This window comes from Xenopus laevis, chromosome 7S, assembly GCF_017654675.1.
Source record: "Xenopus laevis strain J_2021 chromosome 7S, Xenopus_laevis_v10.1, whole genome shotgun sequence".
Classification (NCBI taxonomy): Eukaryota; Metazoa; Chordata; class Amphibia; order Anura; family Pipidae; genus Xenopus; species Xenopus laevis.
In genome coordinates this window covers 64,553,217-64,577,032 of record NC_054384.1, presented here as the reverse complement: position 1 = coordinate 64,577,032, position 23,816 = coordinate 64,553,217, and the positions used below count along the sequence as shown (strand labels likewise).

Here is a 23,816-nt window from a genome sequence, read left to right as displayed (position 1 = left end):
AATAAACTCGAAAAAATCTGGTGTGGAAAAAGACTCGATAAAATTGTGAAAAAATCCGAATCGTACAATTTTTCGGATTTGATGCCCGAAAACCACACATTTTTGGATTATTTTAAAAAACCCAGCACAGACCATGATATCTTCCAATTGTACATACATATGTCAGACCAAAGCTGGATTCTCTGTTTAGATACTAATGAGCAATTACAGCTATAGGCTCTATTATACAGAATGCTCGCAAACTGGGGTTTACAGCTATGGGGTCTTTCCATAATTTAAATCACCATATATTAAGTCTAATAAAAATCATTGAAACAGTTATTACTTCCAATTGGATTGGATTGAATAAGGATTCATTATACAAGGTTCTGTTGTATTATTACAGAGAAAAAATAAATCATTTTAAACATTTTAAATAATTCAGAACTTTCTGGCTAATGGGTTTCCGAATAACAGATCCCATATCTATTTATAACTTTGGTCCAACCATCTGTCAACGCAGATGTCAGGGGTAGATACTGGGTGCCTATATGAAACTTCTTAATGAAATGGAAAATTCATTGAGTGATGTATAGGAACTAAACAATCACCATTACTATTCTTCTTTAATCACCAGGCATGACATATGTGCTTATAGTGCACCATCTCTATCACAGTGCAGTGCTTACCTATGTGTGAGTGCAATCTCTGACTCAAGGATACCCATGATTCTTACTTAGATCCAATACATTTGCTTAACATTTTCGCAATCTGTTTCTTTTTTTTTTTAATATATGCTTCTAACACTGAATAGCCCATGCCTGCACCATACCTACACTCTATCTTCTAGAGATGTGTGTACACTAAAGCTCTATTGTTACATACGGGAATCCAAATGTTTAGTAGTCAGACGGCATTCTGCAGCCTCTGTGGAAGACTAAACCCACTCACAACCCTCAATGGAGTGACAGCAGCTCACTAGGTTATCCTAAGATTTAATAGCCCTCACTTATCACCAGGGTTTGTTCTAGACTGAACATGAATAGTAAAGCTTAAAGATCGCTCCGGAAAGGATTTGTTAATACCTGCAGTGACAATAGCATAAACAAGAAATGACAGGGAGCTATGTGCACACAAAGCTGGCAAACTCTTCAGGCAGTATTTATTTAAGATGGCTACTTCATGTTGCTACACTACAGCTCTTAGTATGGTTTAGCCCATGCGAAAACAAAAACAGTCATGATTGATTATACAGTATTTTCTATTTGGTGGATATTATTGAACTTAACATTCTAATTCTACAGTCACAGTGAAACTTATGTATTACATACCACCTATTCTCCCTTACCAGTGCCTGAGGAAGCACATCCCTACTGTTCTCCAGCTACACCTGCGCAGTCTTATGTTCTGTGTGCTATCTTATGAACAGTGCTAACTAATGTCTTTCTCAGTATCCTCTCATTATTATGTAACCTTACTAAAACTAAACATCTTTCATTCTTCTCCCATTATTCTGACATTATCCTTCAGGGCAACAGTTTCACAATCCTACATCCCAGGCTGCTTGAGAGCATTTGATTCTTCTTTTCACACAATCTACCCCTTTCTCTTGACTTTCAACTTTGGAACATTTCCAGTAACCCCCCTATTTCTTATCCATAAGGTAGCTCCATCAATGGGGTTTTTAGTCAAAATATCAGGAATCACCACCTGGACTCTGGTGCAGGATACTTAATGCACCTGCTGCTATGCATGCATACAATGGGTTCAGAGCACTCATATTTTACATTATGTAGGTTGCCAGGAAGGTAGCCACAATAGCAAATTTAAGTAGATCAATTTAAATCAAACACCATCAAAATGAAAACTATTCTCAAATTAGTAATAGCAAATTGTCTTGTCCCATAATTATGGGTCCGATTCTGTTCAATGAAAGCATTCTCCTAATTTGTTACGTTCAAATTCATATATACCCTATGGAGAAACGTAGAACTGAAATGAACATTAAATTTGTTCTTTGATTTGAATCTGGCCCTGTCTAACACTACATTAGTATTACTTCTTCAAGCAGAGAACTGACAATACACATAACTAAGAACAATAACATAATGGTTTTTGTTTTTCAAAAATAGGCTGATCAATTTATTCTATAAAGGTAGTGGTTACAGATTTATGAAATGTAATAAAATTCATAAAGAGCAAAACTTTGTGAATAAAAATTCACCTTTCACAATGTAATATTGTTCGTTAGGCTTTTATTGCATCTTAATTGCGCGGTGAAAACCTTTAACACCAACTCTGCAGTTTTGTTAAATATTTTGTTGCAAAAAATGGTTTGCAATTGTAAAATGTTATTACATACACTGCAAACGTTTGCAAAAGCAATTGGGTTGCAAACTTTGTGAGGAAGTCGTTGGTCTTTAATCAGTCAATAATAGCGCAAACATGGTTGCTAACGTTCGCCAGCGACCATTTTTTGTTCTAGTGAAAGATATTGCATTCCCCCTTAAGTATCTTGTTACTATCTATGCAAACTGATTCTGTGTTTTTAAAAAATAGTGTTACCTATCTGTCTCTATGGGGATTTCCAAAAAATAAGTTAAAGCAATAAAAGACATAATCATGCTCATATTTGTGGCACAGACAAGAGGAAAGAAGATCTGAATTATACCATCATGCTGTTAAAGGCATTGGTCGGAATTGGAAATGTATTTGTCTTCCACTTAATCACCAAGAACCAGATTTACACGTCTGGAAGAAATGAAAGAGTCCAATGCAGATGCCAGGAAGGCATAGAAAGCTACTTGAGTTTCCAGGTCCATAGTGAAACCTAAAATCCAGTCTAGCAGCCATCCTAAAAATGTCAGCAAGACTTGTTGGCCCTAATCCATAAGTTGAGAGTGAATGTGGTCTGTAATGCTCACATGAACATCAGACATTCTGAAAAGAGTTCACACAAGTTAACAACATGAAAGACTTCCTAAATGACATTAAGCGCTACAGAAAAATAGCCCATGCAATGTAGACCATGTCATTTTCCTTCAGGATAGGAAATTGTACTGTATATCTTTTTGCACATAAAACAATAGAAAACATGTTTGAATATGATATGTAACTGATGGTCCTATTTTTTTAAATTCTTTATATAAACTTTTAGTGATATAGCCTGAACCAGTTACAAATAATTTCAACATTCTCAAGCACAAGTTGGATGTTGACCTTTGTCCTCCAAAAGACAGTTTTACCATGCAGCAATGCTTTGCTTTAAACCTACTGACAATCATCATTTTAGTAGGTGTAGCTTTCAGCTTTTTTCATTGTTTACCAAATACTGACTATTAGGGTCCTTGGGGCTCTTAAAGATGCTTGTTTCACCCTACATTCACCTGCGGGAAAGTTACAAGTCATGTCCCACCAGTGTTCTCCACTTGCATGTGCTTACATCAGTACAATGCCATCAGGAACAATGGACTGCGCTTCACCCTGCATTCCCCTGTGGTGGAATGTGCAAAAGATCCACCTCAAGGAGAAGGGCCCTTAGGCCCTAGGATAGGGTATTCTCTACACCAGCAGATTTTTAGTTAAAAGAGAAGCACCAAAAACCATCCCTGTCACCTCACAATGAATTCAATGGACACTACTGGTGGTTTTTAGGATATCAGCTGGATTCCAACAAAAAAAGTACAAGTATTTTTATGTTTATGTTCCATATAATTCTGTTACATTTTAAAAAAACTTAAATTCTGACAATCGAGATTTTGGTTTTCTGCAGCCTTATCCTGTTTTGCAAGGGGGCAATAGCCTCATTTTCAAATCCCTTAGGATCGAAAGGGTTACTAGTCAACAAACTGTAACTGGCCAACCCTAGAAATGTCTTCACTTGACAAACTGAATTCAAACTAAATGTTTGAACTTAGAAAAAGAAAATAACATGTAATGGCTTAACATCTTTACAACTACAAAATAAATATTTTTTCTATTTCTTAATATATATGTTTTTATTATTTTCTTTATTCTACAGAATATATATTTTTTACTTATGTCAATGTTTCAAAACTGAATATAAATTGTAATTTTGAATTATAATTTGCATTTACAGTATGTCAACGTCCTCAGACTTTCCTTGTATCTCTGAATAAGGTGTAAGGCCTTTCTTAATTTATAGTCAGTAGCCAAATGTGACAGAGGACAACAACAGCTAAATCATTAACTGATGCAAGTAAATGATTTAGAAGAATATGTTGTTGGTAATGAAATGTTTATTTTGATTCACTGAGCTCAGTGACACTGCTTCTAACTGACTCACTGGATTTGCTTCTAGTACACAATGCCTCATACTGGGCTCCCAGCAAAGCTTGGGTAAAGGCCTAAGAGGTCTGAATTAATGCTGTTAGTGCAGATTACATACTTTATCTTCAAATAGAACATGAACATGAAATCCTGTCGCAGTGGTGTCTAAAAGTAAAAGTATACTGCTCCCAGCAAATTCATACTGGACTCATGACACCACTCTCAGCAAAAATGATTTTTGGTCTTGTAAGATCACACCCAGGGTATAATAAAAGGTCATATATGATGATTCTCACTGTATACTGACTGACCCTATAACCTAGCTCCCATTACCTACTGACTAGCCTCATGACATCACTACAGGCATATACTGACTGGCCCTACCTCTCCTAGCACATATTTATCAACCACATAACATCATACTCAGCCTAAATTGGCTGGGTCCTTGACACCAGTCTCCTGACAAACCTAAAAACATTTATTCCACCAAAAGGTTTCTATTGCATTCATATGCTACACAAAGCTTCTTGAGATACAGTATAGCACAGGCATATAGGAGCTATCTAGCAAACCTACCTACACCATCAAAATCATTTGTGTGATGTGTCCCATCATCACCAGCCCCCAGGCTCATTGTTCTTGAGTTCCGCTCATTCTACCCCTAACCCCATTTACAGGATGTTGATGGCTCTTGTTTACTATATGATGAATAATGTATCCCTCTTGTAAAATGTAAGGATATTATTAGTCACAAAGGCTAAAGGCTGAGTGTTTTTAGGGCTCATACTGACGAGCGCTCAAATCTGCACAACCCTCAGGAAGGAGTCCAGCGTGGCTAGCCCGACCCCTACCCGCCACCCAACACATCCCCCTACCCAGAGCTGCTACCCAAACTGGACCCTATAAAATTACCTTCCAATTCGGGATCCACAAAACCAGAAGTGACATAGTCGTTGCCCAGAAGTGACATCACTCTGGCGCAAATTTACCAAACAATTGGCCTGCACCACTAGGGAGGGTGGGAGGCACCAGTTCCGCACATTCGCTGGGTATCCAGGAGGGTAACCTGTGGACTGCCTGTATGGTCAGAGCATACCTCCCAACTGTCCCGTTTTTAGAGGGACAGTCCTTCTTTTGACAGCTCAACCCTCATTTGTACTGGAAAGTCCAGTTTTTCTCATGACTGAACAGGCAGACAAAGAAACAAAGTTTCTAACTTAATTGGCTTTTGGCAGAGAGCCCAGAACAGCCACAGCAGACGATAAGATACTTTTGTAACAATTTTGAGATAAGCAAATAAATAATTGTAACAATATAAGATAACAGGTCCCTTGGGAGAAGTTAGACTCAAAGCTTAAAGGGCAATTCACCTTCATTAGCAAAACTGTAATAACTGAAAAAAAATGCAGAAATATGTTCAAACTTTCATAACCTGCCAAATTTTTTTAAATTAACATGGTAATTAGGGGGCGTGGTCCAAAAATGTTGGCGCACTACGCGCAACAACTTTTTTGTCCCTCTTTTTATTTCCAAAATGTTGGGAGGTATGGTCAGAGTATCAGGGACTTTTTTACACAGAACTAGACAACTTTGCTGGTATTCTGTGGTTACCTGACCCGGTGCAGGACTCTAATCTAATTTATTTAAAGGGGCCAGTACTGACACAGGCTCATGTAAGCACCGAGCACAGGTGGAATGCAGCACGTTGTGTTCCACCTGCATTCAGCACTTACACGCACCTGTGTCAGTAAAGAGCTGTGTGCAATCCTTCCTGGGCTCTTGTGGCTGAACGCTTTAAAACAGAACACAGGGGAGCACAGGTTTGAGCATTTGTCAGTACGAGCAGCGTCTGACTCAAGCCGGATTTACATAGCAGGAACCCCTAGGCCAGATGACTTTCGTCGCCGGTCCCATCCCTTTTATTCTCACAAATTTTCATCATCGGGACCGGAGCAATGGGGATTGGCGCATGGGAAATTTTAAAAACTGTTTTATCACTGCGCATCCCCAGTGTTTCTGAACCAATGTGGGTGCTGAGAGCTGGGGGGCACAATCAGGGGGCAGCGCTGGCCATAGGAGAGTTCAGGTCTGGAACTACAGGGCCCACAAAGCGCCCACAGTTTTTTTAGCCCCACCCACTCCACACCACAGTTAAAAGACCACACAGACATTAGCGCTAAAAATGGTAACCCCCCCACACACACAAGTTATAAAGAGCTATTGATGGTCAGGGCCCCTAATAAAACATTGGCGCCAGGGCCCCCCTTACAAGTTAAAAGAAAATTGGGTCCCCAGAGAATATGTTTTTTAAAAAAAACATTGGTGCCAGGCCCGGCCTGGACTGGGATTCAAAATAGGCCATGCCATTCCAAGTACGCAGAGGCCCAAACAGCCCCCAACCAGCCCACTCTATGGTAACTTTCTATGGAACCATACATGCATATGCCAGAACCCACAGATTGCCGGGCCGCGGCCAGGGCCCCCCTTACAAGTTAAAAAAAATTGGGCCCCAGAAAATATTTTTTAAAAAAAACATTGGTGGCGGGGGCTATAGAGTATTAAAATAATACATTGGTGGCCAGGGGTTTAAAAAAAATCAACAAACACACATTGATGTTCAGTAGAACTGAACTCTTCAACTTCGGCTCCTTTCGTGACTTCAGGTATTTTTGCCGCTTCATGACTTCAACTTCGGTTCGGGTCTTTTCGTGGCTTCGGGGCTTTGGCTGTTTGGCACTTCCGGAGAGGCGGCACGGCTTCGGCGCTGTCTAGGGGGGCCGCCTATTTTGAAAAGTGCAGCACAGCCAGGCCCCCCTTCAGGCCCGGTACACTTGTACCCCCTGTGTCCCCCTAATGGCGGCCCTGCCAATAACATAAAGCTTTAGCATTAAACACTTAATTACGCCCCAAGTTCAAACAGAACTTGTTAAACTTCAGTAGCGAGCTCTGAGGTTGTATCTGCACAAGAAATAGCAGAGACACACTAGCACACTACTGAGTGAAAGCGAGGCGAGCGGGCAGTTGAGGAGCTAAGGAACAGGTGTACTCACAGGGTGGGGAGAAGAGCTTGTCACACAACAATACTGCAGGGAGAACTCTCCCTCATCACACATGATCGTTACTGTACACACCGTACGTTTGGAACCCCCTGCTGATACAGCCACAGAAGTTACTTACGAGGTTGGCCACAGTTTGCTGCTACCAATGTTCCCCATCACGCCTTGGTTCACTCCATGGGGTGCTGTGAATTTCAAAGCTGATCTGAATTTTTCCCCCTCTGAGGCTTCAGATGGTTTTTTTTGCTTTCCTCTGGATCAACTTGCAGTTAGGCAGACTAAAAAAAAAACTAAAAGGTTGAACTTGTTGGACTTGTGTCTTTTTTCAACTTTACTAACTATGTTACTATGTCTTTTCATAAGTTCCTGGGTGCTTTGTTCTGTGTATTCTAAATTGTTACTGATCCTGCCTGTCCCTGGTTTTCATCCTGTCTGCTGCTGCCTGTCCTGATTATTGGCCGTTTTGACTACTCTCTTGGATTCTAATATTGTACAGCAATTTTTGTGTGTTTGACCCACCCTGTGCCCCCCGGCCATTCCTACGTCTCCTGTATCTGTACCGTATTGACTGATTGTTACCGACCTGGCCTGGTTTATGACTACATTCCTTGTTTCCCATTCTACAACACCACGCTTGGTTCCCTTACTCACTCAGAACTCTCTCCTTGGTAAGACCTGACGGAGTAGCAGAGGGCTCCACCCGAAGCCAAAGGCGGCTGCTAAAGGCAGAAGAGTGGGCAGAGACAAGAACCTTGGAGTTAGTTCTGGGTTTGAGATACCCTGCGTTACAGAACTAAAATCAGTTATACTCCTTTCAAAATTTTCTGTTGTTTTAAAATCCAGGTATTTGCAGTCACAAATACCCCTGTAATTTTTTTGTTACGTATTTCAACAGCCTCAAAGATTTCTGATAACAAAAATAATAGTGTTTTTTGTTCATAACAAAATGATCTAATAATAATTTATTTTTAATAATTAAATAATTCATTTATGACTCATTTTGGCTTAAAAAGAAAATAAATTAGGCAACACAAGACGGGTAAAAACATCACTGTTTATGTACATAGGATAGGCCACAAAACATATATTCTGTATGTACAATTGTTGGCATAAAACCAATTCTTTTCTTTAACAAATAAAATAAACAAACTTTTTTTCAATACGAACTTGAAGCCCCTTTTAAACGTAGCGTACGAAACACCAAAACAATTTTGTGACATTTTGGTGGGAGATTAATTTGACAATATAAAGATGCGTTACCAGTGTAAAAATAGGCACAAATCAAAAAAAAAAAAGATTCTGTTTAAATAATTACATTGTTGTACAATTAGAACAAAAAAAAAGATTTTGTTTCCAGCCAGAGGTTTACAAATCATTGCAAAAAAGAAGCATTCTTATTTTACACAATGAATTGTAATTGTGTATACAACTGACGTACAGAAAATGGGATGGATTTTTTACCCAGTGTTCAGTGCCTGTTCTTGATATATATTGTCTGTTCTTGATATATATGTGTGTGTGTGTTTACAGATTCACCTTTGACAACAGAAACATTTCAGAAGTGTAGACAAATTCTATGTATAAAATCTCCATATAACACAATTCTTGATTGCCATCTATTTTGTAGTCCTTTTAAACATTCATGCCTAACTTTTCCATGCTGTGGGCCAATAATCCTATAAATATAACGTTCACCACTCAAATTAAAGTAGGATGACGCTGTTTTAGAGGGCATAGGGGACCATTAAATTGACTTGGGGGGCTGCGTCTAACCCACAGACCTTCATCTGTATAGCCATACCTGATAACAATGTATTTCATTTGATATGTGTTTTTCTATGAGGATCAAGAACACAAGGCAGTTTTAATGGCATACATTTCAAATCTGAACATTAAAGGGGTTGTTCACCTTCCAAACACTTTTTTCAATTCAGTTGTTTTAGATTGTTCCCCAGAAATAAAGACTTTTTCCAATTACTTTCCATTATTTATTTTTTATTGTTTTTCCAAAATCTAAGTTTAAAGTTGAATGTTCGTGTCTCTGGTGTTTGAGTCTGGCAGCTCAGTAAATCAGGTGCAGACTCTGAACTGTTACAATTTTGCAACATTGAGTTGAAACATTTCTCAGCAGCATCTCTGGAGAATTAACAACTATTGTATCAATTCTAACAACTGCCTGTAATGAAACCCAGAGATTCTGCTCAGCAGGGACAAAGATAAGAAATGTATCAACTAAATGTATCCATTTAGAACAGTTTACAGGGTCGGTGACCCCCCCCCCTCCCAGAGCTGCTTTAGAAGGTGAAAAATGAAACTTTACACTTCAATATTAGAAAAACGGTCACATATAGAAAATAGAAAATTATTGGAAAAGGTCATTATTTCTGGTGATCTATCTGAAACCAACTAGTTGTTTGAAGGTGAACCACCCCTTTAAGCACTATCCACAAATTCATGGATTTGAAACTGGTTATGCTGGTTGATGAAATATCAGACAGAAGCACATGTTTGTTTGAAAGATTACAGATTGGTGCACTGTATCTTTTAAAACTATATTCATTCGTGTGAATATCTATTGTGTATAAAGTGCATCAAATTCCACCTGTAATAAATATCAATATAAAATACAATCAAAAAAAATGAGTTATTATCAGTAAAGTAGAAGACTTTTATTGATTGTATTTTATATTGATATTTATTACAGGTGGAATTTGATGCACTTTATACACAATAGATATTCACATGAATGAATTTTTAATGGCAAAGATGAAAGAAAATTGATCATGATATATTCTCGCTTATTGCAAAATGTTGTATAACACTTATGGACTGTAACAAGATGGACACAAACAGTTACATTTTTCTTCTTTTACATAGGGATCACAACTGCTTTGTCTATAATTTTTGCACAGGTTCTCTTTTGCGGTCCCGAAACGTTTGATAACTGTGAAGTGTACCATGAAATAAAGATTGGGAAACCCCCATTTGCAGCAGACAAGGTATTGGCGTCAATCTTTTTCAAACTGCAGTTTCTCTGACAGCAGATGATTCACCACATTTGCCCTTAGCCTCAAGGTGGCCATACAAGAGCAGATTTAAGCTGCCAAAGGGATCCATTAAGCAGCCGATTGGATCCTAAATGTATGGCAATCTTTAGACTATGTAAATGGACACAATAGATCCTTTAAACAAGAGCTTAACTGATCCTTTTTAGTCTTTATTCTAAATTAACATTTTTATTCTAAAAGGCATAAAAAAAAGGTTATTTACTATAAAGATAATGTAAAAATAAAGTGCCACCTTATTATTTTCAGTGGAACATTTCAGATTTTTTTCCTGTTGTCTCATCTCTGAAACTAAATACATAAATATATTTACGGTTAAGGCAAACTATCACTTTAGCCTATAATAATACATCCCTTAACATTGCTCTACATAAGGCTTAATGGACCTTACAAGGTATATTGATGATTATGATAGTTAATGTTATAAGACATGTACATAAGAAAGGCATTATTTTCTGTTGTCAGCACATGGGATGGGAATGAATGTAAGCTCTTTTGGTGGAAATGTGAGAATGTTATGGAATAAGTGACTGCAAGGACCATTAAAAGAAACAATGTCAATGTTTCATGGAGTCTCTATAAGGAAACCAAGAGTAAGCGTGTGTTGTAGCAGCTAAAGGTTATGTTAGTTATGATAAAAACAGATAAAAGAATTGAGCTACTGGCAATAAAGTAACTAGAGGGGGCGGGCCCTGGTGCGTGAGGCGCAGCCGGCACCCCGCCCCCCTCCGTACGCAATTTTCAGACTGCAGTTTAGTGGCGCGTGGGCTGCCGGGGGGCCCTGAGGGGGTGCGGGCCCTGTCCCACTCGCACCCCCTGCTCCCCCGGTAGTTCCGCCACTTGCTATTGGTTGTAGGCTGGGACACTGATAAGTTATGTAGAAGGAGTTTTTTAGGATTTAGGGCAGATTATGTTTATGGTTATAAGCAGCAGTTAAGAGAGGTAGTTTGCATAAAAGCAGAAAGATCAAAATATTTGAGTTAACAGGGTGAGTTTTAGGTTATTACTGCCAATATCTGAAGAGACCGAAATTTAGAAGGCCCTGAAACCATAGAATTAAAATTCATCCAATTTTAATATGTATTATTGCATATTAAATATTGAGCCCTATAAAGACATAACTCTGAAATATAATCAGGGTTTGGGTGCTGGTGAATTCAGATCTTATATACTGTATCTATTCAAAAAATGACCAGTCCAAGTCTTTACGCTTCTGCATCTATATAATAAGCAGGGGAGGGAAGTTGTAGGAAGAGAATATAGTGAGCTGGGTAGACACAAGTGTTGGTGCACTAAGTGCAAAATATCTTATGGACCCATACACTTATACTTGTTCCTAGTGATTTTACAGTGCACACTGGGCCCTCCTTGATATCATTTATAATCATACTCCACTAGTAGCAAATGGAATCACTAGGGGCGTAAAACACAAGAAATACTGTTTGCCCAGATTCCTAAATGCTGCAATTTCGGATGCTCTACTTTGTATGCCTTGACTTAAAAGCAGAGGCCATCTTGCTCATAGGTGAACAATTTGGAGTACAATGGCAATGTTTGCTTTTGCCTTAACAAATTATTAGCCTTTCTTTTCAGCTTGTCACTAAAAATGCTATCTGTTTGTGGGGATCACAGAGCCATATTTTGAGCAGGCCCGTGACCATAGCATTCCCCATACTTTAATAGGGGCAGTGGTACATATGCCATTAGTAACGCCAAAAATTTAAATACGTTTGACTTGAATACATCTGGCATGAGATAAAAGAATTTCTTTTCTGCCAATCGGACCTGAGGAAACAACCACTGCTGCACCAAGTGCCCCCGCAAGGTCAAGGCAACTGTCATTACAATGAATGGGAAGCAATTCTCTGTATTAGCTGCTAAACACATGAGCAACACAGAATGATGTGTGTCATTCATTTTGTTGCCTGTGTAAATTTACTTCTGTCGTGTGTGACAAAATGCTTGAGAATTGATCTTTAATCTAATGCGGGGAATAAACATACTGTACCATGTGCAATGAACCTATAGCTGAAGCCCTGGTTTATATTGTATTGTGTTTCCTATCAGCTCTGCTGAGATAAAAGATTGCTGTCCACAGCCTTAGATAATACATATTTATGAACTGCCTCAAGTATTTGAAATACAAATATAATGCTTTCTAGAAATGATGGCGAATCTTCAAAAGCACAAATGTAAAATGTAAACATTACAGGGGTTATTTATTAAAGTCTGAATGCTAAGTAAAAAATGAAAAAAAAACTTGAATTTTTTTGGGATATATTATGCTCAGAGTATGGAAAAAGTCTGAATTTGAAAATCCGGCATCTCAGACCTGCCATGGTTACATATAAGTCAGTGGGAGAAGTCCCAAAGATATCTTCATCTGCGATGGGTTTCGTGTAATAATCCGAAGATTTAGTGGTTTTCAGGCAAAAATCTGAAAACATCTTTTTAATATGTGTATGGTTAGCACTGAACTATAAGCCTCCTACACCGTATCTTGTGAGATGTACAGGCCCAGGATGAATATCCATGCTTTAACCATTTTTGTACCATAGATTTAAATTCTACAGCAATAACAATCTGGCCATCTGAGTGGCCTATGCTGTAGAATTTATGTTTCCATGTTCCAACCAATGATATGCAGACTACGTAGATGGCAAATAGTTTACTGCATTTGACCCAATCTAAGGATTGTCTAACCTGAAGGGACCTGTTACATATTGCCCTGCTATAACTGCAAGACTAGATTTAGTGCACCTGTAGAAAAATACTGAATACTCTTCATCACATACTGTATTTCATACATTATAAGGCTTCTGGCAACCACAAGGCAGGGACCACATAAATCCTAAGAAATAATGTCATTGCGGCTATCCCAAATGTATATTGTCTCGTTTGATGCATTAACGGCATCACCAGCAACTAGTAAGGATCCACTTTCCTGCAGCTGGAACTATGTATGAGCTTTCCTTTTGGTGCCTGCAGAATCCTCTTTTGGCAGCATGATATAATATCCAGACCCGTATCATGGAGTTTCTCATTGTACCAATGATCAATATCATTCAAATGCTTCCATGATCTTCTTCCACCCAGGCTACTATTTTACCTTCCCAGCCTGGAATAATATCTTCATCATGAAACACCTGGGGAAAGAAAAGCACGAACTGAACCAATTACTGGGGACGTTTCCACGCTGATGTTATTATATGTATGTGTAAATCTGAAAGTAATTATTACTACACAGCAAATAATTCACTCTACAATATAAAATTTAATTCCTGAACCAGCAAGTGTATTTTTTTGTTGTTGTAATATTGGTGTGTAGGCGCCATCTCAGGTAATTTTGCCTGGTCATGTGCTTTCAGAAAGAGCCAGCACTTGAGGATGGAACTGCTTTCTGGCAGGCTGTCGTTCCTCCTACTCAATGTAACTGAAGGTGTCACAGTGGGACCTGGATTTTACTATTGAGTGCTGTTCTTAGATCTACCAGGGAGCTGTCATCTTGTGTTAGGGAGCTGTTATCTAGTTACCATCCTATTATTCTGTTGTTAGGCTGCTGGGAGAAAAGGGAGGGGTGATATCACTTTAACTTGCAGTACAGCAGCAAAAAATTTATCAGAGCACAAGTCACATGATTGGGGGCAGCTGGGAAACTGACAATATGTCTAGCCCCATGTCAGATTTGAAAATGAAATATAAAAAAAATCTGTTTGCTCATTTGAGAAACAGATTTCAGTGCATATTTCTGCTGGAGCAACACTATTAACTGATGCGTTTGGAAAAAAAATTTTCCCATGACAGTATCCCTTTAAAACAACAATTAAGCTGTACTACAGGCCTTTGGCTGCACCCTATGGAAACTCAATACTAGCTCTGCAGTTGATTGGTTTATTGTTATGTAATTACACATTTAGCTTTTAATTGTTCACACCTTTAATTAATTGTTCACATCAGTGTTGGTCGGAATTGCATCATTTTGGCACAGAGCCACATGATTGATTAGATACAAATCAGCATGTGTAGGTGCAGCACACCACTCAGTCTTGGAAGAAACACATCCTTAAAGGAGAACTAAAGCTTAACTAAAGAAGTAGGCTAGAAATGTTGTACATTATGTTTTGGGCTTCTGTATCAGCCCAAGGCAACCACAGCCCTTTAGCAGTAAAGATATGTGTCTCCAAAGATGCCCCAGTAGCTCCACATCTTCTTTTCTGCTGATTTACTGCACATGCTCTGTGCTGCTGTCACTTACTGAGCTTATGGACCCACTCACAATATACAGTACACATAGAATAGAAATGTCACAATATAAGGCTGATTAGTAATTAATACAGATAATTACTACATGGCAGCACAGAAACAAGTGCAACTAGCATCAGAATTTAATTATCAGCCCTGCTTATATTACAGGCCAACCTCATTTTCTGCTTGATATTTGCAAAGACGACCCCTAAGCTTAGCTTCTCAACAGCTGCTCAGAGCCAACTGAGCATGTGAGTGTCACAGACACTTTCCAAGATGGAGACCCCCTGTGACAAGTTTGAAGTCCTGGATTATTGCTGCTATTGAGAAGCTGAAATGTTATGCTGGTGTAATAAATTCAGTATATAAAATAGGGCATTTTTATCCATATTCATTTTTTGGGTGTAGTTCTCCTTTAAGGCAGGTGCTAATTCCAAAGTTTTTTCGTGTCCTGTATTTTGCACCTTGCATTTTAATGCATGGAGCAGGTATAGAAGGTTAGTAAATGTGTTTTCTCCCTCCTAATGCATATTTCACCCAACATAAAAACACCTGAAATGTATTTCTCAGTGAAACCTGTCATATACAAGAATGGAAATAACCGAATTGGCTAGTGGTTTTTTTGCCTAAAAATTGACAATTGCTTAATGTCATGTAAATGATAAGCATCACTGAGTAGTATTTGCTGTGTTTGTGCTAAAATGCCACAGCAAAGCTAACAGTATGTGTGCCATTCGCCATAAGTTCATTTAATTTGTTTATGGTACATTGGTCAGGCCTCCTTATCTTGTTCACATTCCTTGTTAAGTCAGTCACTTATTTCAGCAGCAGTGTAGTATATGGGTAAAGGGTAACTGATCTTGAGTGAACATCTTGAATCCTTGCAGAGCTTCTGAAATAATCACATGACTGACAGCAGCATGGAGCAGGTTACTTTCTACCCATGCCACTAACACAACCATGAGTAAACAACTTTGCATCATGGAAAATATTTTCAACCTACTAGAGGATTTCCATGACTAGGGCACCTTGCACTTTGTTCCATGAGGAATTGCTATCAAAGATTTATTCAGGTCCCTTATTAATATGTAGAAACTTATTAAAAGGAATCTTACCTCTTCTTTCACTGTTCCAAATTCAGGATCCAAAGCCTTGAAGTGGTATCTGGGACTTCCCTCTTGACCAATAGCTGCTCTGAAGTCCCTCAGTGTCACCTCTCCTAAACTATTGATGGAGAACATTAATTTATAATAATTAACTGGAGGGAGATTCAACTGTCTCGGCACATTATCTAGAAGGAGATTAGGCAACCAGAGTCCTTTTTATCTTTGGAAGAAAAAGCGCTTCTGTCAGGATTATTAAGTATAAAGACTGGTTAACTAGGAAATGGTAGCAATAGTAGGGCAAGATGACTAAGGCTAACATTGTCTTGCCTTCTGCCCTTTCCACCCAAACTTGGTCAAAGGTCAAGAGTTTCAGCTGGAGCCATGGACTCAGGGCAAAGGGTTTGAAGGCTGTGTTAAGGCTTGGGTGAGCATGTGATAATTATACAGTGAGCTCCAAAGGGCACAGCAGGGTTGCAGGAATCAAGGCAGAGTAGTTTTCTTAGCCTTCTTGTCTGACACTCTGGTCTCTGGCCATTTTCGAAGTAAAAAAATTCAAAGTCATTTTTTGGATACTTCGACCATTGAATAGGATACTACGGCTTAGATTAGAAGTAAAATAGTTCAAATATTCAAATATTCAACCATTCGATAATCAAAGTACTGTCTCTTTAGAAAAACTTTGACTTCAATACTTCGCCAAATTAAACCTGAAGTGCTATGTTAGCCTATGGGGACCTTCTATAGCATTTTTATAAGTTTTTTGAAGTAGCAGTAAAATCGATTTAATAGTTTGATCGAACGATTTTACTTCGACCGCAGAATACCAAAATTCTATGAAAAAAGTTCGAATTCGAATATTGAATTCAAAGTATTTCAATTCGATGGTCGGAATTCGACCCTTGATAAATCTGCCCCCAAGTGTTTTCTCTGTTGGTTTTGAGGGACTTTCCTGCCAGAACTCACTCATCACATACCGGTAGTGCAGCTTTAATTAAGGAGATGGCAGAAGAGCTGGCACTGTAGCATTTATAATCTATAGCCGGCAAGTGGTTAAAGCAACAGTAACACCAAAAATGAAAGCATTTTAAAGTAATTAAAGCAATACCAACACATTCCTATAAAAATCATAGGAACGTATCCTTATCAAGGAGGTGCTGCAGGCCGAATAGTTTCTTCTAAACCCCCCCCAGCCCCGCGAACCTTTGTTAAGCCGACCCTACTGACACTCCTAAATGATCTTCTGCATTTTTTCAATGACACTGGGCTGGGGGCGTTGCAATCCTTCCATAGGCTAATTACAAATTAGAACAGGACTCCAGCCAATGGAAGGATCACTCTGCCCCCAGTTCAGCATTACTGAATGGACCAGTAACATCAAAAAATTAAAAAAAAAAATTCGTTAGTATACAACGAAAAATAAACACCAAGACAAATTAAACTTTTAAATTGCAAAGCCTTTATTAAGAAATGACTTACTGAAACTCCACTTCCTGTCCTCTTCAGAAAAGGCGATAGGGCGACCATCCATCCAGCGGTGCTCGATTTTTCCTCCCTGGCGGGATTCTGCATTGAAGAGAGAAGAGGATGGAGCGTGATGGGGCCGCTGCTCTTCTGCAAATAATCCTCACAGCTTTGGCAGTAACAGCGATACAAGCGCAGATACAGCGATAGAAAAGTCTATTTTCTATGCCAGATATGATGGCCAATGCTGTGCTCTTTGCCACAATATCGATACGTGCTGTCTTTTGTGTATAAATCCCCAAAGGCTCTATTACTATCACGAACACCCCCCCTCTGGCACATAGGGACAGGCGCCATTAGAGAAGCCCACGGGAGAATCGCGTGGGTGTCAGGCTGGAGACGCGGGCGGGGTGGCAGATCTCAATACCGGCACGGAAGCTCCCATACAAACGCACCGGGGGGGCTTTGAGCGACAACACATTATCCTACAAGTCAGGTGTGACGCGCTCAGGCAATCCCCGAATTTTACGGAGCTCCCCAGCCCCACTCTTCAGAGACTCGCTCAGTTCCGCCGAGATGCTAGGTACAGCGCAACTCAAATGCAAGGAACCTCTCCCCTTCCCCAGGGGACCCGTACAGCCAGCACGAACCCCACTACAAAAAAACCCTACTACAGGAAAAGGAAGCAACGGAACTGAGAGATTCTGCATTGAAGAGCGCCTGTCCCTATGTGCCAAAGTTAGTAATGGAGCCTTTGGGGATTTATACACAAAAGACAGGTTGTAGCGATATAGTGGCAAAGAGCACAGCATTGGCCATCATATCTGGCATAGAAAATAGACTTTCCATGTATCTCTGTTACTGCCAATGCTGTGAGGATTATTTGCAGAAGAGCAGTGGCCCCATCACGCTCCATCCTCTTCTCTCTTCAATGCAGAATCCAGCCAGGGAGGAGAAATCGAGCACCGCTGGATGGTCGCCCTATCGCCTTTTCTGAAGAGGACAGGAAGTGGCGTTTCAGTAAGTTATTTCTTAATAAAGGCTTTGTAATTTAAAATTTTTATTTGTCTTGATGTTTATTTTTCGTTGTATACTAACGAATTTTTTAAAAAATTATTTTGATGTTACTGGTCCTTGAAGCAACGCAGAAGATTTGTTTGAAGTGTCAGAGGGACGGCTTTTACAAAGCTTCGAGGGGCTGGGGGTGGCTTTTAGTGGAAACTATTCGGCGTGCAGCACCTCCTTGATATGGACACGTTCCTATGATTTTTATAGGAAAGTGTCAATATCGCTTTAACATATAATATACATAGAGCATTCACTGGTAAAAGTTGCTTCAGAAACACTACTATAGTTTATATAAACAAGCTGCTCTGTAGCCATGCAGCCAGCCATTCAAGCTGGAAAAAAGGAGAAAAGGCACAGGTTAAATAGCACATAACAGATAAACCATGTGTGTCCAATAAAATGGTGTTTAATCTGTTATCTGCTATGTTACCTGTGCTTTTTCTCCTTTTTTGTTTTTGATATTTTTGTTTACAATGTTATATAGCTGTTCAGTATTGTTTTTTCTTTTATATACATTTACAAACAACGATTATCTTGATATTGTATGTAGCTTGATATTGCATTTACCATTACCTCTTTGGTAAAGTGACCATGAAGGGTGTCAGAGAGCGGTCAGTAAAGTACAGCACTTTGGTGGATGAGTTGCTGCTGCCCATGACTGGGGTGCTCTGTGAATGTGACATTGCTGCAAAAATCAATATAACAAAAAGTTATGGACAATATAATTGTGTTTATACTGTGCCTCCCTACCCTTGTCACTTAAAGGAAAACTATACCCCCAAAATGATTACTTAAGCAACAGATAGTTTATATCATATTAAGTGGCATATTAAAGAATCTTACCAAACTGGTGTATATATTTAAGCAAATATTGCCCTTTTACATCTCTTGCCTTGAACCCCCATTTTGTGATGAGATCACCTGACCAGAAATACTGCAACTCTTTACTTTACACTTCAATATTAGAAAAATGGTCACAAATAGAAAGTAATTGGAAAGTCTTTATTTCTAGTGAACAATCTGAAACCAAATGAACTGAAAAGTATTTGAAGGTGTACAACCCCTTTAAAATATCACTGCCCAGTGTGTAGTAAAATCACAGCATGATGGGCCTTGTGCTGCATTTTCTCAAATACTAGACTGCAAACATGGTTCCCTAGAGCATCATGTAGAGGGAATGGTACTATTCTTAAAACAGGAAGGTCATATTTCTTTTAAGTTGTAAAGTAACTGAATGACTTACTAAGAGAAAATGTAAGTAGGTACAACAGTGTGGTTACCATTTTGTTACTTGTATTTATCCACTAGTTAATATAAATAGTAAATTCTGACAAGCAGCTCAAGAGAACAAAATACAGTAAACCACTCGGTATGATAAATAGGAAAGCAAAAAAAAAATGGCAGAAGGTCCAAGCTGAGATTTAAAATCTACCCTGGCATTTCAAATACACAGAGGCCCAAACAACTCCCAGAGCCCCAATGATAGTGACTGTCTATTGTATCTTACAGCAGCTTCTCTGGCATTTGCCACAATCTACAGATTGCAGGGCCCTCTAATCACATTTTTGTTTGTTGAACATGAAGCATTGGTTAACTTGTTGCTGCTATAATATATAATATATATGATGATTTACTTGTCTACTGTATAAAAGAAAACATCTAAAATTATTGTTTTTGGTTTCCAAGCCCATAGTAAATCTACATCTACTATGACATAACTCCTTCAGTGTATGGGGGACTATTGAATAAAAACTTAGTGCCCAGAAACCTGAATTTGTAGTGTTTTCAGAGAAAACCAGCACCCCAAACACCAGAAAATTATGAAGGCAAAAAACATCTTCAAATGGTTAAACCTCTGCCATTGACTTTTACATGAATTTAACAGGCTTTAGCTGGAGTATTTTCAGATTTTTTGATGCATAAAGCATAATAAATCTCTAAAAATGTGAGGTTTTGTTTCTTTCCAAATATTCAAGGTTTTTTCACAAAAAAAACTCGACCTTTAATACATAGACCCCTTGATGTCAATATTGTCCAACACTTATTCTATTCAATATTGTCTAACCTATTTTTTCTCAGGAAAAATTAGGTTGCAGGTTAAAAAAATATATAATTTAGGGGGTGACCATATCACGTAGATGTCTGGTGACACTTTACTGCTAATGCTGCAGACAATTTTCCCTTGATATATTATACTTATCTGCTGTTGTAGAATTCCATTGGAATCATTTACGTTTGCCAGGGGTGCAAGTCAGCACCCTTTAGTGCTTGTCTAACAAGGATTTGAATCCCAGTTAAAGCTGAACTCTACTTTAAAATGTTTAAGGAGCAGAGCACAGGCAAGAACTTGCTGAAAAATGGAGCACAGAGGCCTGGTGCCATTCTGCAGAACACAGCGTGTAAAGAGAAAAAGAATGCAGAAGTGAATACAACTGTGGCCACTATATATAGAGTAACGTGAAACACTCAGCTCTACCTGATCATCTTCTTCATTCATGTACTGCTGAGGAAGAGCCTTCCGGTGATCCAACTCTTTCTGAAGGTCAGTCTGAAACAAAACATTTAAATAAACACAAACATTTTACACTCGCACTAATAGAAAACTATAATTATAACCATTTGTATAATTTTTCGTGAGCCATGGTTTGTATAGAAATATATTTTCAAACTCACATAAATAATTGAAACACGTGGAATGACCATCACACAGTTAATCTATAAATTGCTAAAAATCAACAAAACAAACGGTGTTGACAATATAACTTGATAAGACAAAGAGAAGTGAGAGGTGCAACAGAATGACAAGGTAGATAACCCACCAAGCAGAATCACTAGTCCAGGTGCACCATCCCCCGCCCCTCAGCTCAGGGAATGGCAAATCGATATTATGCAGATGGAACAGGTTGGGCTATCCATCACTCTAAGGGAATCCATGTTTCTTGCCCAAATAGGCGCTTAGTCATGGGCCCATGGCTAAGTGCCTATTGGACACAAATGCGTAGTGCCTATGGTAATGTGTATTTTTTAACTTTAATCGATAAACGTTGCCTTTACTTTTATAATTTGGTCCTGTGGATTCCCTTAAGTGCCGGATAGCCCAGCTTGTTCTATATGAACAATATAATTTGATAAACCACAAGAACAGGGGTCATTGCATTAGTCAATGAGGGGCCAGCAATTAAAAGTTACCAGTACCTTGTGATAGTTGGCTTCAGAAAGCTTCCGTTGAGATTCATCAAGCTTTCCTTGCAGTTGTTGTATAAGCCATTCCTTCTTGGTTAAATCTTTCTGCAATAACATTCATTATCAAGGTTACTGGCGTGCATTACAAGGGACCTTTAGAGAAATTCTCAGGGCGCAAAACACTTGATCAAGTCAATGTACAAACGCTGAAAATCTGGGAAATCTATGCTTTAAAGGTAACTATAGCAGCTGGAATGTTGTAGTAGCTAGCTCCTCAGTGGATCATCTGTGGATGAAACAGAGCCTATAGATTTATCTATAACATTATCTATCTATAACGTATAACATTGCAAAAGTGGTGTGAATGTGTGTCTCAGATGTGCCAATTAAATTTGTATTTGTACATTTTATGGGAGACAGGAGAAGATAAAGTAGGTCAATTTCAACTATAATAGCAGGTGCCTGTCTGTGTAATTGCCTCAAAACTATCCATATTTCCAGTAACTGCTTGTACATGATGGTAAATGTATTTGCCCAATAATCATATCAATTACTAATCAATGGTCAATATAATCATTGGAGTAAAGATGGTAAAATAGCATTGTATATGACTGATGTCGTGTGTCAATTTGGAACAACCAATTCTAATTTAAGTTTAGGGACAGAAATTCTTTTCTCTTAGGATATTGTGGGTAAATACCTATTTCAAACTAGTGGGAAACTAGTTGTCTGAAGCAAGTCTGTTTGGTTTTAATTTACCGCTACTATATACAGTATCATGGGCTAAATGAATGAAAACCATCACAGACAGCTTTGGGAAATTTGCAGATGATGATTACAATAATAACTCAAATATGCACTGTACCTGTTTAGTGGCAGGCACATACTTTTTACACAATCTATTTATTTTTAGACATCCTCTTTAAAGAATACAGCGGGATGTTACTATATACCATATTAATCTCTGAAGATGCTTTATTTGAAAGCAAAATTTTTTACAGATTTTATATGAATACTCTTATTTGCTCTGGTAAATACCATTTAAATAGATACTGTTTGTTACAATATCATTTTTACTTTATAGTCTGCAATAAACTGGCTCCTCTCTTCCATTTTTCTCTGTAAGTCCACCTAAAAAAATAAACAGATTCATTTAGGATGTTCAACACCACATGGCCTGCATTTAATTTTAAGGTGGGCAGTGGCATATTTTCCATGGTAGTGCAAATTAAGACTGCTCTGGGCTCTGAGTGGAACCAAGCACAGGGACCAATTATCATCTTACTTACATAACTTACACACGCTTCTTTGACATGTTCTCATAAGTAGACCATGCCATGATAAAATAATGATACAGGAATTGGATCTGTTATCCAGAAACCCGAATTACTGAAAGGCTGTCTCCGACAGACTCCATTTTATCCAAATAATGCAAATTTTTAAAAATGATTTCCTTTTTCTCTGTAGTAATAATAATAATAATCATAATAAAATAGTACCTTGTAATTGATCCAAACTAAGATATAATTATTCCTTATTGGAAGCAAAACCAGCCTATTGGGTTTATTTAAAGGACCAGTAACATCAAAAAACATTTTTAAAAAATTCGTTACTACACATCAAAAAATAAACACCAAGACAAATAAAAATTTAAAATTGCAAAGACTTTATTAAGAAATAACTTACCGAAACTCCACTTCTCTCCTGTTCAGAAAAGGCGAAAGGGCGACCATCCATTGTGCGGCGCTGGATTTCTCCTCCCTGGCTATGTCTCCTGTTGTACTGACAGCATCACATCAAACTCTATGGAGCAGTTGGAATTCTTCTGGCATAGTTGTTCCCTGTCGATATTTCTCCATTATCCTCCCGCACGGTAAAGGAATCTTACCTCTTCTTCACTGTTCCAAATTTCAGGATCCAAAGCAAACTTGGTGAGTCGGTATCTGTGACTTCCCTCGATTGACCAATAGCTGCTCTGAAGTCCTCAGCTGTCACCTTACTCCTAACTATTGATGGAGAAACATTAATTTATATTAATTAACTGGAGGGGGAATCAACTGTCTCGGCACATTTATCATAGAAGGAGATTAGGCAACCAGAGTTGCCTTTTTATCTTTGTAAGAAAAAGCGCTTCTGTCAGGATTATTAAGTAATAAAAGGACTGGATTAACTAGCCCGAAATGTAGCAATAGTAGGGCAAGATGGACTAAGGGCTACATTGTCTTCGGCCTTTCTGCCCTTTCCACCAAAAACTTGGTCAAGGTCAAGAGTTTTCAGCTGGAGCCATGGACTCAGGGCAAAGGGTTTGAAGGCTGTGTTAAGGCTTGTGAAGCATGTGATAATTATACAGTGAGCTCCAAAGC

At 38.6% G+C, this 23,816-nt stretch overlaps 2 protein-coding genes and 1 long non-coding RNA gene across 3 annotated transcripts in view; 1 reads left to right on the top strand and 2 right to left on the bottom strand.

Moving 5' to 3' along the window:
- The window catches only part of LOC121396103, a 211,964-nt gene that overhangs the window by 11,382 nt on the left and 176,766 nt on the right, over positions 1 to 23,816 (top strand). The gene's annotated exons all lie outside the window — the stretch shown is intronic.
- Positions 1 to 23,816, bottom strand: part of LOC121396074 (cilia- and flagella-associated protein 251-like) — a 123,756-nt gene that overhangs the window by 21,193 nt on the left and 78,747 nt on the right. The window lies entirely within an intron of this gene.
- Positions 12,731 to 22,811, bottom strand: LOC121396091 (dixin-A-like). Its single transcript, XM_041570695.1, has 5 exons — positions 21,466 to 22,811; positions 20,747 to 20,818; positions 18,844 to 18,955; positions 15,751 to 15,859; positions 12,731 to 13,536 (listed from the first exon to the last, which is right to left on the bottom strand). The coding sequence occupies exons 3-5, from the start codon at positions 18,951 to 18,953 to the stop codon at positions 13,456 to 13,458; spliced, it is 300 nt and encodes a 99-aa protein (XP_041426629.1). The 5' UTR covers positions 18,954 to 18,955; positions 20,747 to 20,818; positions 21,466 to 22,811; the 3' UTR covers positions 12,731 to 13,455.

Bases quoted from the DNA above. Each gene is read 5' to 3' on its own strand.
- LOC121396091 (XM_041570695.1), bottom strand. From the start codon at position 18,953: ATGTCACATTCACAGAGCACCCCAGTCATGGGCAGCAGCAACTCATCC. The intron at 15,860-18,843 runs GTAATGGTAAAT...CTCCATCAATAG, and splicing joins ATGGTCACTTTACCAAAGAG to TTTAGGAGAGGTGACACTGA. The intron at 13,537-15,750 runs GTAAGATTCCTT...TTCTTTCCCCAG, and splicing joins TTGGAACAGTGAAAGAAGAG to GTGTTTCATGATGAAGATAT.